The sequence below is a fragment of the Camelus bactrianus genome, chromosome 4 (genome assembly GCF_048773025.1).
Source record: "Camelus bactrianus isolate YW-2024 breed Bactrian camel chromosome 4, ASM4877302v1, whole genome shotgun sequence".
NCBI classification, from domain to species: domain Eukaryota; kingdom Metazoa; phylum Chordata; class Mammalia; order Artiodactyla; family Camelidae; genus Camelus; species Camelus bactrianus.
The window spans coordinates 22,453,645-22,473,312 of NC_133542.1; the positions used below are offsets into that span (position 1 = coordinate 22,453,645).

The window sequence follows — 19,668 nt, forward strand, 5'->3', positions numbered from 1 at the left end:
CTACCATTCTGTGCCTGCACATCCTTGAGTGTTTAGTTCTTTCTTCAGAAGAACTGTCTCTTTTTGGCCCAAGTCTAGAGCCAGCTGAGATATTGGTAATGGGGTCAGATCAATAGCAGTCAAACTCTCAGCTTTATTATTCTTAAAGACTATATTGGAGGATGTAGACTAGATGCATGGAGAAATGGGCTTTTGACACATGTCTGAGTAAAATTTAGGTTCTCACTTGCCAGCTTCCCTTGTGAGGATGGTGACGTGGTGGAGTCGAGACCGCCCTTCCCAGCTCACTGCTGTGTGGAGAGCATAGACTGTTACGGGTCCGCCTTCCCTACAGGAAGGGGCTGGGTCACTTGTGCCCAGTCAGATGGCTTCTTTCCCAGGAGAGGAATGAAGAGGTGGGGGTCCGGGATGGTTATCCAACTGAGTTCCCCACCAGGGGAATCTCAGGAGTGAGGGGAAATATTTCTCCCTCACAGCTGTTGCTTTCCAACTCACCTGCGTGTTTCCCAGGTAACTAGTCAACATTCCCCATACTCACCAATTACTACTGAGCCTTTATTACATAGAAATGGATTTAAAAGAAGTTCGTAGTAGAGACGCTTTTGGACAGTTTTAAAATGTGAGTAACTATTTGGGTGTGCCCTTATTTTAAATAATTGATTTATCAAGTAAAAAAGGCAAATGAAATGTAAGGAGTAATTTACAGGAACTTAAATGTACAGCATTATTATCTGTTGGTTTCTTAGACTTCTGTTCATTTTAACACGAATCATAAAAATCTCCTCTCTGCCTTTTCTTTAATAGTTCTCATAGTTAACAAGGTTAAGAGTGAGTCATCAGGTTACGAGCAAAGTATGGAGAAACTTTGCCAGGTCAGAAAGGATGAGTGTGTGTGTGGTTCTTATCAGGCAGGTGAGGCTGGGCAATTTGACCCTCCTAGGTAATTGTACTAGTGCCTCAGTATACAGAATTCATTATACTTAGATTTCCACGTGCTTAACCTGACCTTTATAACTACCTTGTAAAGTAGGAAGCGGAAACCTAGGGAGGTAGAGTGAATTGTTCAAGGTTATCCAGCTGGTAGAGATAAGACTTTTTTCTTTATAACATTACTTTTATGTTTAAATTAAAAAATTTTTATAGATCAAATTTGCATCCGATGAGTAACATAAACAGAGTCCAAGTAATTTGGAAAGAGGAGAAAAAAGTCCCCAGTTATCTCTCTACCCACCATAGTGTCAGTATAAACTGTGAGTCCTCGGAGGGTAGAAACGAACTCCCCAGGTAAAGAACTGAAAATGGCATTGGGAGTCTGAGATCTGGTTATCTAGGACCACAGTTTCAGTGGAAGCAGTACATATGAGTAATCGTTGATGGAGGGTCTTGAAGCAAAGGGGCTCCTGGGCTCCTGAATAAAGTAAAACTTTCTCTGGATGTACTTAGCAAAGAATCCAGATTCCTGTCTGCCTGCTGCTAGCTTGATCCACAGTAGCCCTATTCTCCCCTCCCCCCTCCTCAAATCTTCATAAATATAAGAGTTCTGATGTGTTGATTATCCTGTAAGGAGTATAACCTTTATGTTACAAAGGGCTGGGTTTTCGCTTCTGTTTGCCCTCATAGCTACTAAGGTTTTAATGAGAAAAACTTCTTAACAAATAATGCTTCAGATGTTCTGAACATACTTTATTCGGCCTTTATCCTCCATATTGGCATTTTGTTCTTTCCCCACTGCCATGATTGCTAACTTGTGCTACACAATTGCTTAGATAAAGAAACAGGTTATTATTTTAGATATTGTTCCTTTTAAAAATATCTTTTACCTTTAAATGAACACATCTTCTAAATCAGAAACAGGAAGAAAGAGTCTTCACTTTACCAAAGTTATATATTAAGAGAGGCACCTGGGTGGGGCTCTGACAATCAAGACTGTGAGTGTGCAGTCCCTCTGGGCTGGGCCGGGCACTTGCAGCTTTTGCAGAATTATACCCGTGGTTGTTAATTTGCATAGGCTTTGACAGTTCACCAAGCATACTCACAAGCACTGCCTTTGTTCTCTTGCACTCATGGTGAAATGGGAGGCCATTTCAATGATGAGGCAATGGGCTCAGGAAGTTAAGTGACTTTCTGAAGATCACAGGCTAGTGAATGGCAATGCTGACTTCTGATTTCCGGTCCAGGAATTTTCATCCCACCTCATCAGGCTTGAAGAGGAGGAGGATGCCATGTGGATGAGCCTCGTGGAGATACTCGGCTGTTTTTAAATAGTCATACTCATCACTGTAGTCTGGGCGGACAGGTGTGGTGGGGCTGGGCAGAAGGGTTTGAACCTCATGTGGTAGGTGTGGGCAGCCATTGGAGGTTCATAATTTAAGGGGACAGTCTGATTGAAATCTGTTTTAGGAAGAGTCATCTGAGAATGGTATCCAGGATGAATTACAGCAAAATTAGTATTATCTGGGAACTTGTTGGGCCTGCCCCAGGCCTACTGAGTCGGAAACTGGTGGTGGGGTGCAGCAGTATGGTTTAACCTGCCCTCTGGTGAGTCAAATGCACGCTGAAGTTTGAGAGCCCCATAAGCAAAGCAAGGAATAGGAAGGCATTCTTGCGGACTGTTTCACAATTCAGACTTGAGGTGGTAATAGTCTCAGTTAATGTGATGGCAGCAGAAATGGAGAGAACACCTGACTCCAAGACGTGTTTGAGAAGTCCTGGTCGAGATTAAACTTGCTGTCTTGGTCAGTTGTTGTAGAACCCACGGTCACACCAGTATTCTGGGAGGGGATGAGGTGTCAATTTCATGTGAACGTGTCACTAAAATGCTAGAAGGGTTCTGGTCACGGTGTTTGGAGGTGCTCAGCGCCTACTTTCATTTCTCCCTCTGAGCTGAGCTTGCAAGTGTATCCTCCCAGGGGCCAGCGTGGCCGGCTGAGATGCACAGGTGGTGATTTGTTTGGCAAGGAGACTGGTATCTGTTCATGGCCCATTTCTTGGTAATAAAGGATGAGCTGTACTCCCAGAGAGCTGGTGGGAGTGGCGCTTAAGAGGACAGGTGAGAGATGACAGTGGAAAACCGAATGGTTGGAGGAAAGACGCTATTAGAAAGGGAGTAGGGGGGAGAGGGTATAGCTTAGTGGTAGAGCACATGCTTAGCATGCATGAGGTCCTGGGTTCAATCCCCAGTACCTCCTCTAAAAAAAATAAAATAAACAAATAAACCTAATAATCTCCCCCCACCAAAAAGGAAAAAGAAAGGGAGTGGGATTTCTGAGCTAAAAACTTCCCTTTGTTCTTAGAGTAAAATCCATCTTCTCTGCCACTATGGTTTCTGGTTTCTGGTTTCTGCCTGCTTTCCTCCCACTTTCTGCCTGGCTCACCACATTCCCAGCTTAGTCTCCTCTTCTCCCCTCAACCTAGATATCCCCATGGTGCTTCCGTTCTCCAGTGCTCAGGTGTCACCCTGTTAGAGAGCTTTCCATGACCATCCTCATTAATGTTGGCCTTCTCCCCATTCCCCTCCGCAAACCAGCTTCTTTCCTGGCCTAATTATCCCAGTCTGAGATGATCTCAGTTACTGGTCTTGCTCAAGTCTGCCCTCCCTCCCCAGGAGCATGAAAGGTCTTTGACAACCCAGAATCCTGTGTGTCTTGTTCACTGAGTGCCTGGCACGTAGTTCGAGCTCCAGAAATAGTACTTGAATGAATTCTAGGTAGAGATTTGATGGGGGTGGTGGTGGAGGAAGTAGGGGAGAGATGTGTCTGTAGACACCAGGCAGCAAATGACAGCTAACATGGACTGGGTAGTGGAGGTGGAACAGGATAAATGCAGGAGACGTTCAGGAAGTAACATGACAGAATTTGGTGATGGACTTCTGTGGGAGGTGTAAGCAACTTTATTGTGAAAAATGTTCCTTAGAGAGGTTTGTGAACTCCTAGCATTTTAATTTGACCTCTTCTTTCACTGGAAACTCAAGGGCAAAGCAGTTCTGTAATGTTATTAGTCAAGGTTCTCCAGAGAAACAAAACAAAAAGATATATTGAGAGAGAGACACACAGAGAGAGAGAGATTGATCGATTGATTGATTGATTGATCATGGGAATTGGCTGACTTGATTATGGAGGCCGAGAAGTCCCATGGTCCACGTCTGTAAGCTGCAGAACCAGGAAAGCTAGTGATGCATTTCAGTCTGAGTCTGAAGGCCTCGGAAGCAGCAGCATAAGAGAGCAGAAGATGGATGTCCCAGCTCAAACAGAAGGCGGTCACGAATTCACTTGTCCTCTGCCTTTTTGTTCTGTGGTGGCCCTCAACGGATTGGCTGATGCCCACCTAGCTTGGGGAAACCCATCACTCAGTTCACCAACTCAAAGGCTAATCTCTTCCAGAGACACCCTCTCAGACAGAGAAATAATATTGTACCAGCTCTCTAGACATCCCTTCACCCATTCAAGTTGATGCATAAAATTAACCATCACAAATTCTGAGCTCTCCTGCTAACCTCTTTTCCAAGAGGAGAGGTGCCTTCAGATCGTAGGCATGGAATTCTCTTTCTACCCAGAGCTGTTTCAACATTCATCTGCCCACTCAACAATATTTACTGACATGTACTATGTTCTAGATCCAGCGGAAGGCACTAGCGGTCCGGCAGGCACAAGATATTTTGGATGGTAACAAGTGACATGATGTAAACAAAACTGAGGCAGGTGGGGTGGGGTCAGCGAGGCAGCTGTGAGTTGGTGCTTTTTGAGCTGAGATCTGAAGAACTAAAAGGGAACCGGCCATGAGAAGACCTGGGGCCAGAGGGTGGCTGGCTCCCTGTAGCACCTTCAGAACCCACCCATGGAAGATGAGTCACTCAAGCTGGATTTTGTTTTCACGCTTGACAAATGAATTTGGAGAGGATGGTGGCATGGAAATTCAACTTTCAGCACTTTTAAATAAATCATTGTAGTTGCTCATTGACTTACTGAAATATTTTCTTATTAAAACTTGCTACACAAAACATTTTAAAGATGGCTCTAGTTTTACAGAGCAGAATTTCTATCAATCATAAATAATTAAGACAGTTTTCAAAAGGTAAAATCATGACTCATACAGATATAAAAGCAAACATGTATTAAAATTTTTACTTTAACTCATTAATCAGTGAGAGAACTAGGCAGATGTTAAAACAGATTCAAAGGAGAACTCGAAGGCGCACAAACTTACATGGAGTAAAGGAGTGTTGAAATGGATGTGCAAATTCGGGCACAACCAGCTTTTCCCACAGTAGAGGAGGGAAGTCAATTAAAGGCCAGGAGAGAATTTACATGTGATAAATAACAGAAGTTCAACTGAGTAAATTTAAAGATCTGATTGTCATTCTTAGGCATTTCGTGAATTGGGCAGCATCCCAGATAGCAATAGAAGGGAGCTCTGTCAGGCTGCAGGAAAGGAAAGGGTTTTAAAGGCAGAGGAACCAGGGGAAAAAAGGAGATTATTAGCAAAGGGTGCATTGTTTCAGACTAGGCCCCCCTCCTAAGGGGAGTGGAAGGAGTCTATTAGTGGATTTCCTAGTGTTATTCAGAAATTCCAGGTTGGCTGGTTAAAGATCACCTTCTTGGGGAAGATTGACAATGTAATTAGGTTAAGTTTAAGTCCTGGCTGGGCTTAGCCTAAGTGACTCCATTTTGGTTATTTGTTGTTTCTCTTTTAGCACATGTCTATAGACAACAATTATTTTGCACTGCTATCAGTTACATATAATTTACAGAGTTCTGAGAGAGCTCCCGTAGAATCAAATGACCAGAGCAAATAACCTGGGGAGCTCTCCTGTAGATTTTAGACAATGCAGTTTTTTCCTGAAGCACAGTTCTTTCCCCTACATAATCAAACTGAAACAAAATAACCTCTGTTCCCCACCTCCCATGAATAGAAGTAGTTCCTACACTTGTGGTCTTTGGAGTGATGGGGAGACAACTATCATTTATTTAGTGCCTGCTATGAGCATTATTTGTCAGTTTATTCCATCCTTGAAACAGCCCCATGAAGTAGGTGGTGTTCCCATTTTACAGATAAGAAAGCCAGGTTCCCAGAGATTAAAGAAATAGTGGGTAAGTGGCAGAGTTAGAATTTCAGCCTGTCCTTCTGTCTCCAAAGTGTAAACACACACGCATGCTCTCTCTCACCCCCATAACAGCTTGCTAACAGCAAAAATCATAGAAATCCTGTGTATTTTTTCTTGATCTTTAGGTCACCGTCAACCAAGGTGGATCTCAGGAGTGGCCTGGAAGAATGCTCAATGGCGTTGAACTTATTTCTAAGTAACAAATTTACTGATGCCTTAGAATTGCTTCAACCATGGTAATTAACCTTATTTCTTTGGGATAAAATGTATTTTTTCAGATGCTTTTGACGATTCTGTCTTTGATGCCATGCTTGTCAGTTAACTTTTCTGCATTTCCACTTGAATATTTATAAGCTAATTTGGTTGAAACCCCTAAGTGTTCGTTAGTTTTAATATCCAGTTAAGAAATCTATCTTCCAGACTTTAATTCGTCGAGAATTTCTGATTCTTTCTCCTATCTTAATTTCTATACTTGTTCAAATCATGTCATCTCTGTAGTTTTGTAATGCTTTATTTTGCTTTCTTTGGTGAAATATTTTTATGTATATTCCTCTTGAGCTTAAATATCACTGGGAATAGTTTTCCTTTGAAATGGAATGGGGAGAATAAAACATACTCATCTCAGATGCTGGGAAGAAATTTAAGATAATAGAGATATTGGGACTCCCTATTTATGTGATAAACAAGCTCAGCAATTTAATTTCTTTTTTGGGGGGGTGGGTGGAGGTAATTAGGTTCATTTATTTATTCGCTTATTTTTAATGGAGGTAGTGGGGATTGAACCCAGGACCTTGTGCATGCTAAGCAGACACTCTACCACTGAGCTGTACTCTCCCCCCAGCAATTTAACTTCAATTAATAGCACCCGTTAATTTTGATGATGTGGCAGCAAAAATCCATGCTGAGCTTTCTTTCTGGGCCTGACTTTGGCCACAGTCCCTACCTGTGCACGCGACTATAGTTTCCATCGTGCCTTCAGACACAGTGACTTACTTGGTTGCAGTTTAGACCTCATATAATAGTTTTCAAGACGGTTACTTGGGCACAAGAGTGGGACTCACATTCCTTTGAGTAGTCAGTCAGATGACACGACTCTGGTCATTGACTTTGAATCTTAGAAATTAACCTACCTACTGAGGCTGCGGTAATTCTAAGATTTAGAAGAGCTGCGATCAGTTAGCATTTCTGAGGTTAGGAACAGATGATAAAGTGGATGGCGAAGCCCCTGGTCTAAGGAAATTGCCCGGTATTGTCTCAGACACTTGTCTCACAATCTCTGCCTTGCCTGTCTCCAGCCCTCTGTCCTTTCCAGTCCCTCAGACCTCTCTCCCTCCCTTCCTCTTCTGAGTCTATATCCCTCTGTCTACCTCCCCTTTCTCTCCTCCCCTCTCTCTGCCTTTCTCTCCTTGTCTCTCCTCTCTCAATCTGCCTGCCTCTTCCTTTGTTTTTCAAAGTCTTCTTTTTCTCCTTGCCAAGGACACCCCGCTGGTCATTGTATGGAATGAAAATAAATGCCTTAGTCCTGTATTTAGTCAAGAATTCTATTCTCTGATCTTTATGTTTGTTTCACTGTTAAATATACGTTTTTCCCACTTGAATACTTTTTTCCTCTTGGAGAAGCTTTTGGTTTAAAATGTGAGGTTTAAACCACCCTTGCTGGTTAATTCTGGGCTGCTCTTACTCCTTGTGGGTTTTTTTGTTGTTGTTGTTTCTTTTTTTGACTAGCTAGTGCCCTCACTGTTTCGGGACTAACTGCAGATTACCAAAGGATGTTTAGACTGTCTCCAGAGGGGGGAGAAGAATGTGGCTTGTGTTTGTTTTGCAGAGCAGCAGTATTATATTGGAATTAAAAACAAAACCCTGAATTAATGTTTTAAATCTTATAAATAACTAGTTAACATAGCTTGAGAAGTTTTGAGAAAAGAAATTATGTTTTCACAGCCTGAGAGCCTGGGGTGGGCCATCTTTTAGGACTAATTAATATCCTTAAGAATCAAAGCAGTTCTCGCTGATAATTTGATAACTAGAATTATCAAGAACTTTCATTAAGGATTTCCACATAATGGGATTAGATTCTGTATGACGTCTACCATGGATTTTTGTCTGGGTCCTTGTGGCTGACCTAACTTGCTGTAAAAATACTGCTTCTTCATGGCCTGTGGCTGGGAGAGGGGAGTTGATTTTAAACAAGCCTTATCTTTCAAAAACCACATCAGAATTTCTCTGCCACAAAATAGCTTTTCAGCGGCCTTTATTTGAGCACTTACTTCAGAGCTAAAGACAGTACACTGCTTGTTCAACTGGGAAAAATCGATTTGCTTTGAAACACTGTCTAGGAAATGAATTGGCAGGCTGCCCCCTTGTGGTGGAACAGGGAAAAGCACACATCACATTCCGCTTCAGCCTGGAATGTTTCCTGCTGCCCCTGTGGGCTTGAATTGGAAAAGTCCCTGGTGCTTGAGTTTTTTAGGGCATGCTTTCTGTAGTCCACATTATTTCGGTGGTCATGGTAAAGGAGTAAAGGTCATCACTGTGAAAGTCACAATGTGGATTTACTGGATTTCATGTGGTTCGTATCAGATGAGACCTAAACGCTTTCCGGCTGAATTGAAATGTATTACTTTTCCGTGTCCTCCCCAGGGCGAAGGAGAGCATGTACCATGCCTTGGGCTACAGCACCATCGTGGTGCTGCAGGCCGTCATGACCTTCGAGCAGCAGGACATTCAGAATGGCATTTCTGCCATGAAGGACGCCTTACAAACCTGCCAAAAGTATGAGCTGAGTAGTTAAATACTTGGGATATGCCGGCAAGCTTTGCTGTCTGTGTGAGAAAATGGATGCACTTTGCCTGACTGAGAGCTCTGTTTGAGGTTGGCCATGGTTATAGAAAAGGGCTTGAGCATCAGATTTCCCAGCCTCATGTGGTTTTATGTACTAGAGATAAACATTTCCAGTAAGGGATTATAGTGTGATGCTGGTGTGGCTGAACACTGGGCATCTATACTGTCTACTTTTCTCGTTAGTAACTTGAGCTACTGAGATGGGCCGAGGGAGATTTCAGCAGGGTTGGCAGCAAGCATTTCTCAGGGGTCTCTGTGGGTGGAGCGTTTAGGTGCTACATGCCAAGCCAGGCCAAACAAGGAGCATTCTTTAATGTGGGAGATATTGCGAATTCAGAAGGGAGTCTTTTGTTTGTCTCGTAAATGAACACACTTGAACAGTTTTGGGTGGTGAGAATGAGATGGCGTTTCAGTTTTCTTTTAATCTTTGTGTGTATAGACAGCCCCTAGCAAGAACTATTAACTAGCATTGGTGAATTTTAACACGGATGAAATTACGTCCTCATGTAGTGATGTTGCCAGCCCCTCAAACGAAGAGGGATTCCAAACACTGCACTCCAACTCTGTTCTTTTTTTTTTTTTAACTGAAGCTTAGTTGATTTATAATATATGTTAGTTTCTAGTGTACAGCATAGTGATTCAGATATATATATATATTCTTTTTCATTATAAGCTATTACAAGTATTGAATGTAGTTCCTTGTGCTATACAGTAGGATCTTGTTGTTTACCTATTTCATATGTAGTAGTTTGTTTCTGCTAATCCCAAACTCCTAATTTATCCCTCCCCTCATTTCCTCTTTGGTAACCATAAGTTAACTCCATTTTAACCCGTGGCGACTCTTACCACAGAAATACTGATTTTAGGCATAGAGATCAGGGGAGGCACTTGACTGAGGTAGCAGTCACTGTTTTGTGGAGGTTTGTGTTCAGTAAGCATGGTTGGATGCCCACGGATGCCAGCCCAAGGCTGGGAGCTGGGTGCGCTGGGTTCAAAAGGGTGGTCTCTACCCCCAGACTTCAGGGTTTAGAGTCCTGCCTTGGTGACTCTTTGGTATGATTGTGACTGAGATGGATTCAAATGAAAATGAGCTTGGCCTGATTTATTGTTATTTTTTCCTTCTACTTCCCATCTCCCCTTCTCCTTATTCTCTGCAGATATAGGAAAAAATGCACAGTTGTAGAATCTTTCTCCAGTCTTCTTTCTAGAGGATCATTGGAACAGCTGACTGAAGGTAAGAGGCATTTAAAAGAGTTTTTTTCCTGTCTTTGAAAAGTTAAAACATGATCATGCTTGTAAAATTCAACACTTAGGTGTATAATGTAAAGTAAATGGAATGTCTTTCCCTCCTCCCCATCATACTCACCCTACAGAAGTAACCACTGTTAATACTTGGTGTTCAAGCCTTGCAGATTTTTCTCTGTACGTATACAAACATGTACAGAAAGTACACATACGATTTTTATGATTATTCTTCATTTTTTGCAAGCCTAGGCTCACATGATACATGTTGTTCTACACTGTGATTTTTGACATTGACTTTTCCCATGTCAACACATATAAATTGTACTTCATTCTGTGTAGTTATGTAGGATTCCATAGGTTAGGTACCATAAATTACTTTTTCTCTGTTGAAGGACAGTGACATTATTTTTTTCACTATTACAAATAATGCTGTCCTAAAATCCTTGTCTTCATGCATTTTTGCAAGTATTTCATAAGAGAGATTCTTTTTTTAAAATTTTTTTTATTGAGTTATAGTCATTTTACAATGTTTTGTCAAATTCCAGTGTAGAACACAATTTTTCAGTTATACATGAACATAAATATATTCATTGTCACATTTTTTATAGGAGAGATTCTTCAAAGTGGAGTTGTTGGGACCGAGTGTTTGAAAACTGAAAACATTTATAGATGTTACCAATTTTTTCCTCCAAAGACTTAGATCATTTTATATTCTTACCATCCATGTGCGAGAGTTTCTGTTTTTCTACAAGCTATTAATTTTTTCTCAAGGTCAAAGTAATTTTGATACCTTTAAAATAATAATGATGTTTCACAGTATGGAAGATGTTTGGTTTGTGGTCATATAGGAATATTCAGGAATCCGTGAATGTCTACGACATATTGATCCAATGGCTGGGAGGAAATGACTCCTCTTGCTGTCACTTGCTTGGTGTTCCCACAGAGATTAGGGCAGAAGTTCCATGATCCACCCTGTTTTATTAGTCTTATTCTCTAGTCAGAATGGTTTACATGAGAGGAGCATCCAGATACTCCTGTGCAAGAGAAAATAATGCCCTTCAAATGTGGCCGTTGTAGAATAAAGCTTCTGCCACCTATGGAGAATTTGTGCCTGTGTTGTCAGTTGTCAACTGTGTTCTTTGGGAAAGGTCACAGGAAATCGTTAAAGCATGGCTGATTAAGGCAACAGCAATTCTGGATACTGCTGTCAGCCATTCTTAGTAGTCAGGTGTGTGCCAGACACATTTTTAAGTGTGTTTCATCATAAAGTTTTGTTTGCTTTGTTAGAAGAGTATTATTAGCTTGTTATGGGCCTTGGAGAACTTGGAATCACTGCAGTGTTGATTACAGGAGGGGATCATGAGACTGGTTCCAAAAGGCATGGCATTGGCCCTAAAGGCATTGTAGAGCATTTCACTGGTCCCTCCAGGCAGCTGAAGCCCAGCATCTTTTTCTCCAGAAACTGACCTCCAAGAACCCATAAGAGTTTATTTTTTCCCCTTGATTTCAGATAGGATATTTTTTCATTTTAGGGCCATTTATGTAAATTGGCCCCAGTAGGCTTGAAGTCCAGTAAAGTAGATCAGTGGGAAATTAAATGGGCCCCAGAGAAATTTGACTCATTTATCTTCTCCTTTCTTCTTTCCTCTATGTGACTTCTCTCCAGTAGCCCATTGCTCCCTGCCTTCTTTTTTCTTTGCAATATAAAGGGTGACATTTGAGGCTTTTTTTTTTTTAACCTTAGTTTTGGAAACAGTAGCATGGTATTTTGGGTGTAAGTAATAATAACAATAGTAACAACAACAACAACAACAACATAAAAGCATAGTAATGATAATGCCCAATTTCTAAAAAGCACTCTCTGTGTGTAAGACACTATTCTTGGTGCTTTCCTTAACATTATCCAGTATAAGCTGTGTAACCTCTTTTTTATAGACTAAGGACTTATGTTCAGAGAGATTAGAAAAATGGTCCAGGTTTCCCTGCCTAGCAGAGCAGGGTTCAAACCTGCCCTCCCTGAGCCAGGGTTCCTTCCACTGTACCCGACACCCTCTCCTATAGGTGGGTAGGAAAGGGCACAAAGTGTGTCACACATGGATGAGGAAACGTTGAATTGTTTCTATGTTAGACATCTTGAAAACAGAAGGTATTGTGTTCTTATCTTTTTATTATGTTTTTGGGCATGGCAAGTTTGGCAGTACTGAAAAATAAACAACAATGAGATACCACTGCACACCTATTAGAGTGTCCAGAATCTGGAACACCGACAACACCAAACGTAGACGAGCATGTGGAGGAACAGGGACTCTCATTCACGGCTAGTGGGGATGCAAAATGGTACAGACCACTTTGGAAGGTAGTATGGCAGTTTCTTTCAAAACTAGGAGCTGAAAGCTTAGTGTTAACACAAAAATCTGCAAATGAATGTTGATGGCAGCTTTATTAAGAATTGCCAAAACTTCTCCTTCAGTAGATGAATGGATAAATAAATTGTGGTACATCCAGACAATGGAAGATTATTCAGTGCTAAAAAGAAATGAGCTGTAAAGCCATGAAAAGACATGGAGGAAACTCAAATGCATATTGCTAAGGGAAAGACACCAATTTGAAAAGGCTTCATACTGTATATGAGATTATGGAAAATGCAAAACCAGGAAGACATTAAAAAGATCAATGGTTGCTGTGGGGTGGGGTGGAGGGATAAATAGCTGGGGCACAGAGAATTTTTAGGGCAGGAAAAGTACTCCATATGAAGCCATGATGATAGATACATGTCGTATACAGTTGTCCAAACCCATACAGTGGACACCATCAGGGGTGAAGCCTAATCTAAACTATGGACTTCGGGTAATCGTGATGTCAGTGAAGGTTCATCAGTTGTAGCAAGTGTACCATTTGGGGGCATGTTGGTAATGGGAGAGGTTATGCAAGGGCTACAGGGAAAGGAGCACATGGGAACTCTCTGTACCTTCCCCTCAATTTTTCTGTGAACCTAAAACTGCTCTTAAAAAATAAGATCTCAGTGAAAAAACCATGGAAATAAGTCAGCTTATGACTTCTAGCCCATTCTGGTTACAGGTTTATTAAGATTTTCATGTCTAAAGGCATACTTGGCTAACACTTGAGTGCATAATGAAGACATTTCCTTTAATGAACTAAGGAATTTAAAATTAAGAGATGTTCTGGTAGGTACCTACTCGTAAATGCCAAATATCTGACTTAGAGAGCTAAGGACTGCCCAATAAAAATCAACCCGAGTGAAGGAATAAGACTTTTATAAATGAAGCTGCATTTATTCCTACTGAGTTTGGCCGTCATTGCAGCCCAAACAGACTTTGTGTTCAAGGGAGCGTGTCAAAACATTGGAGGTTTAGTGTCTGGTTTGTTTTTCCCCTTGATAATTTCCATTTCCATCCTTGAGTGGCTGGTTGTCTGCAGGAGTGAGGATACTTACTGAAACTTTTTGTGGGTTTAACATGGCACACACCCGTTCTTTCCTCATGGCTGGCGCATTGCCCTGAAGTGCTTTCACACTGCCTTTAAAAACAGATGTTTGTATGCAGTGCTTAGGTTTGAAAGGGGTTTAATATGAGGATTCCTTACACATGGAATACAGAGTTCAGACTTTCTTGCCTTTTATCTCTGTCTTCTTGTTACATCCTTGGTGCTGCTCTTAGGTGTGTCTGTCTTTAACATAACCCTGGTCCATCTGCCCTTCTGCTCAGATCTCTGCAACGACTCACCGTTGCCCACTGAGTGAAGCCCACACTGACATTCAAGGTTGTCCATAATTTAGCCCCGACTTACCTTTCAGGGCTCATTGCCCACTCCTCCCTGTACACACCTCGTCTGCAGCCAAAGGCGCACCACTGGCCTTGCCACGCGGGGCTCCGCACGTGCCCTCAGCCAGCGATCTGGGTGACAGAGCAGGCTGTCAAAGTGAGTAATTGCGAACAATTCCCGCTTCGTTACGAATTTGCCGGGGAAGAGGATACTGAAGTGACTCTGTAGAAATAAAAGTTCCCGGTTTCCCCCCACCGCCGAGCACACTGAGAAAATGCAGAGCACACTTTGAGGTGAGGTGTTCCTGAGGGCTGTCAGTGCTGCCAGAACGTAACTCCTCGAGTTCCGTCTGTCATGAGGTTGGCCCCATGTTACACGTGCTGTTGGAAGATCTTAGCTGCATAGTTGCTTCTTTGTAAATCAGTTTGGAATGTGAGCACGGCAGGAAGTTGAACCAGTTTGTGAGTCCTACTCTGTGTGTGTGTGTGTGTGTTTTGGTAGGGGGGTCCTGTGTGTGTAAGAGAAATAATTAAAGCACTTGTTCTTATCCAGTTTGATTCAACAGCATTCCCATTAACATAGAAATACTCTATTTCTCAGTGACTTGGCGTCACATGAAAATGTTCTGCTTTCTGAGCTTTTAGCACAAAGCACAACGTAGACTCAGGGCAGTCATCTCAGTGAAAGTAGCTTTCAAGTGCTTTCTCTGCACCGGGAGCTCTACGTGCAGCACCTCGTTGACGTCCTCAGCTATGAAGTAGACATGCCATTAGCTGGGCTTTGTGAATGAGACCAGCAGAGAGAAGGACAGGTGCTAGCTCCAGGTTCTATAACTAAATCCTCCAAGCTCGTTTACTTAAAAACACACCGGTTTGCATGCCACAGGGAAAACAGGAATCTGTTGATTTTGTTTTTGCCAAAAATGCAAAGTTTCCTCCTTCCCCAATTTCTGCAGGTGTAAATGGGTTGTTTAGGAAGATAGGCCACGTGTCTTGGGGGACTCCATGTGGCCAGGGGTACATAGCTGTTTACGTAGCTGTTCTGTGAGTGCCTCGTTCCTGTGCTAGATAGCTCAGTGATCAAAAGAGCCTAGGGCTGTGCTGATGCCAACTAACCCTTTCTACATCAAGTCTTCCATGAATGAGGAGCCGTGAGCTGGGCGTGCGGGCCAGTTCTTTTTCATAGAACCCTAGGGGATTACTACTTCCTTCTCAAGTTAGCGGTGTGTGTAATCATTGTCATGACGATCATGCTTTCACATTTTAGAAGCTGCAATTAGTAGATTGAAGTTAGTTTTTCAATCTATAACTGTTCAACTTGCCTGTTACCATTAAGTTAAAAAATAAGTGGTTTCCCTTTTTCCCAAAAGTGCTTTTAAATTTTAGCTTCCTCTGAGGAGCTGAGTAAGGGTCTCTGACATCACATGCCTGACTCTTGGCAGTTAGATTTGAATGGAGCCAAAGATGACTTCCTTGAACCATCTCACACATTCTGGAAAGATCTCAGGCTGAGAGCCTGAGAACTGAGGTCCTCATTCACTTTAATGGAAGCACCGAAGCAACCTGGGTTTTGTGTCTCCCTTGGGCTCATTTATCTACCAGTCTTTATTGAAGATTGCAGAGCAATTCCTGTGGATGTGGGATTTTCTTTAATATTCTTTTATTTGTTTTTAATAGAGGAAATGCATGCCGAAATCTGTTATGCCGAGTGCCTCCTCCAGAAAGCGGCCCTCACGTTTGTGCAGGTAACCAACGTTTGGCTCCATATCCCGTATCACCCGGGAAGCCTGCCAAGCACTACACAGGAAAACTCTGGCTCATTCTGTCAGTGCTTCAGTTCTTTCAGCTTAGAATTGTAACGAAATATGCTTGTTATTTCTGATAAACTTTGGCTGGAAGAAGACCCCCAGGGAGTTTTTTCCTACTCAGATGCACTTAAAAGAGTCTGTTTCGAACTTCAGTCTGTTGGCAACCACTGCCTCTTAACGAAGCTGTCTTGCAACTCCCACACCTAATTCCAGGATGTGTCTCTGTGTGAGAGTGGGGAGACGCTCCCTCTTGGCGCTTGCTGGCTGTGGACGGCTGCACACCGGCGTGACCGGGCAGAGCAGGCTTCATCGTCCCTGGCTGTTCCCTTCTTGCACCAGATGCTTCGGCAAAGCTCAGTGATGCATGCAGAGAGCACCAAACTTTCCACATCTGCTTCAGATTTGTTTCCATCCTCTTTATTTTCTCATTCCCCCTTCTTACTTTTATTTCTTCCTTTGGAAGAGCCTTTTAAAAAAGTGACTAAACAAACCACTGGAGCCTTTTCTCATGGAACATTTAAATTTCACCTCTAGGAACTGTTACCACCCGTACCGCCAGCATGGTAGCTTCCAACGTTTTAGAAAAAAACGTTCGGATTTTAACATCATGGCTGTGCAGGCAGCAGTGATGAGTGATGGGTACAGTGAGGGTAGGAGTGGGGGTGGAGATTACAAGGGGTCGAAATTCAACTGTAAACTGGCAAGTCTTCCTCAATCTCAGAGTTTTACATTGTACTGAGAGTTGCTTTTCTCTGTCTCTGGAGGTTGACCTCCTAGGTTGGAGGGTTAAGTAAAATGGAATCAATCTGGTCTATGACCCTGTTTCCTAAAACCCTACATATTATAAAGGCTGGTTGAAAAGGGCAGTCTTACTGCTTCAATACATAGAATGCTAGTCACGGAGGCCCCCAGTTTTTTCTGATGTGTCTTCCAGATGCGGGTTTGGCAGTCAAATCATTGACTTGAAGGTTCATTTTATGTTTGGGGACGTGTAATTCAGCACCTGGGAGATATCCGTGGCTCTTTCTTCCTCATGTCTCCATATCCAGTCAGGCTCACGTCATGCTGCTGTTACCTTTGGAAGGTTTGGCAGCTCTGCCTCTTCCTCCTGATTCTGACTGTAATTGTCCTGGTGGGGATGCTCGTCAGCTCTTCCCTAGCCTGCACGGCAACCTAGGGACCCGCGGTCTGTGGTTGATCTTCCCTCCAGCTCACTCTGCATTGTGCAGCTGTGCCCCCCTCCAAGATGCGGTCTCACCTGGTCATGGCTCTGCTTCAGCATTTAGTAGCCCTCATTGGCTGTGGCAGTGGTTCTGTGTCACAATACCACACATGGGGAAGGCTTTTTCAAATAAACTGGTATCGCCCCCCAAATTCCCTACGCCCCTCTCACCACTGTCTTCAAATGCTCCTGGCAGGTTTGTTGCATACTTGAGTGGCACGGGTCCAGGTAGCTTTCTCACGCCTTAGTTATTCCCTTCTCTACAGTAGGTTTCTGCGGCAGTGCTCAATTACATAAGCACAGATGGCTAAGCACACCGCAAGCTTTAAGGCTTCCTTGCCTTTCCCTGTGGTTGTTGTTTTTTTTTTTTCCTGCTTGCAAATTTCATATCTGCCTGGCCTTACTTCACCTGGTTGCTTCCTAATCATTTTGTGTGTGTGTGTGTGTGCGCGCGTGCATGTGTGTATAGGCTTTAAGCACTGATGCTTCCAGGAGGCTGTTGTGGACCTCGGCACATCCCCACCCACCTTTGTGCTGTCACGACCTCCTGCGCCTGTCTCCATCCGTGTACACGCCTCCATCCCTTAGTGCGTTGTGTTGCTTTCCCTGGATGTTGCCTTCGGGTGCCTGGTGTAAAACAGGCATTCAGCAAATGTTTGGAAAATCATGAAATGGAATATTCTTATTTGAGGTAGATTGTAATCCCATTTAAGCAATTCTTTCCTGTGTTGCTTAAGTATTGGAACTTGAGTAATCGTCAGGGTCCTTAAGATAAGCATTTAAGTTGAATAGTGAATTTTATATTTATTAATTCTTGCAGTAATTTAAATATTAAATTTTTAAGTACCTAATGAAATTAACAAACTGAAATCAGTTTTTCTTTTGCTTCAGAAGGATGCTCAAGTGCACAGGAAATAAATTCCAGAGCATCTTTCTGATACTGATGGACTAGAAAAGCATTCTTGGAAATACAAAGCATGGGACCGTTTCTGTTAGCACCGAGTTTATTACAGTAACATCCTTCAAGCAGTTGCTTGATATACTTTAGTAAGAGACTCTTGGATCCTAGAATGCTGACTCTGAAAAGGTCATTCATTTAGGCCAGTTGCCCCAGTTTGAGGGTTGAGGACCATCAGGCAAAGAGAAATGATTTTTTTTTCCCCCAAAACAAAACTGCATATTAGTGACAATAATTAGAATCCAAATCACTTACTTTTGGTTTGGAAATGTATATGAATTAAACTCACAGTGTTAAACAGACTGCCTGCTAAAGTACCTTTGAAAGAACCATGGCGCATTTACATGGAGTATGACAGACAGGAAACTCAGGCCTCGGAGCATAGCCTTGAAGTCAAACGTTTTGAATCCCATTGAACGCAGAAGAAAACTGCTGAGCATTTGGTGATGTTGATTAGAGCAGGTTTGGACTAACCTCTGTGGCCCCTGATTAGTGAGGATTACTTCCCTGATTACTTCCTTAAAGTAATACAAGGATTTAAAAAATGTTTCCTTTTTGTTGTCCTGTAACTTGGAAGAAGAATGACCAAAAAAGTGGTTCAAATGTAAAGCAAGAAGAACGTTTTAATTTAAAAATCATGCTCTCAAGACAGTGTTTTGTTCTAATCCCACAGCTACATAGGGACAGCTGAAGACTCTTTTGCTAAATGATCTAATTATTTAATTGTTTTCAGGATGAAAATATGATCAACTTCATCAAAGGTGGACTCAAAATTAGAACAAGTTACCAAATATATAAGTAAGTTAAAAATTCAGATTTATTTAAAAAAATCTTACGACGAGGTTTGTACCTTTTGGACCACCTTCATGTGGCTTTTAAATGATTCTTGTACTAGATACCACTTAGTACTCCAGGTTCTCAATGAGTGTGACTAGGGTTTTTTAATCTGGTGTTGGTAAAAGTGCATTTGATCTCTGGCTTAGTGAGTATGTATTCAATGCAGTAGAACAACAGAATTTAAGTTTAAATGCGATTTTAAGAGAAAAATAGCTGAAAAGAAGGGTACTTACATAATTCCTGATTAGATAATCTTAGTTTCTCTCTCCTAAAAACAATTTGTAAATTTAAGATGACAGGTATGTCTCCGGCCCAGACTCTAGAACAGCACTGCCCAGTTGAATTTCTGTAATGACTCAAATGTTCAATTAAGGGGGACCGTAGATATCAATTAAGGATATCTTCTGTATCCTTACTGATTTTTATTGGGTTGTTCAGTTATTTACTTACAGTATTAAAAATCTTCAACTTTGATTCTGGGGTTATCCATTTCTCCCTAACTCTGTCAGTGTTTGCTTTGTATATTTAGAACCTCTGTTATTAGGCTCATATATTTTTTAATTGTTTTATCTTCCTAGTGAATTAACCTTTTTATCTTTATGAAATGTTCCTACTTAACTCCTTATAATAGTCTGTCTTGAAATCTGTTTTGTGTGATATTAATATAGCTACTTATGCTATTTTATAATTTGTGTTTGCTTGGTATATATTCTTTTATTTTAAACCTATCTTTATATATTTAAGTTGCTTTTTTTTGGGTAAGCATGTGTAACTGGGTCTTGTTTTTTTATTCAGTGTGACAATTAATATGTTTATACTTGTGACTATCATTTTGCCTTTTTCTCTTTGCCTTACTGGTTTTCCCCCCTTATTTT

The 19,668-nt window shown here is 41.8% G+C and overlaps 1 protein-coding gene across 4 annotated transcripts in view; it reads left to right on the plus strand.

Annotated features, from left to right (window-relative positions):
* Positions 1 to 19,668, plus strand: part of TTC39B (tetratricopeptide repeat domain 39B) — a 198,678-nt gene that overhangs the window by 135,286 nt on the left and 43,724 nt on the right. For all 4 annotated transcript variants that reach the window (XM_045509927.2, XM_045509925.2, XM_045509928.2 and 1 more), the window contains 5 exons: positions 6,226 to 6,336; positions 8,741 to 8,872; positions 10,099 to 10,175; positions 15,646 to 15,713; positions 18,690 to 18,754. In XM_045509927.2, the coding sequence (XP_045365883.1) occupies positions 6,226 to 6,336; positions 8,741 to 8,872; positions 10,099 to 10,175; positions 15,646 to 15,713; positions 18,690 to 18,754 (453 nt within the window). The remainder of the gene's footprint in view (positions 1 to 6,225; positions 6,337 to 8,740; positions 8,873 to 10,098; positions 10,176 to 15,645; positions 15,714 to 18,689; positions 18,755 to 19,668) is intronic.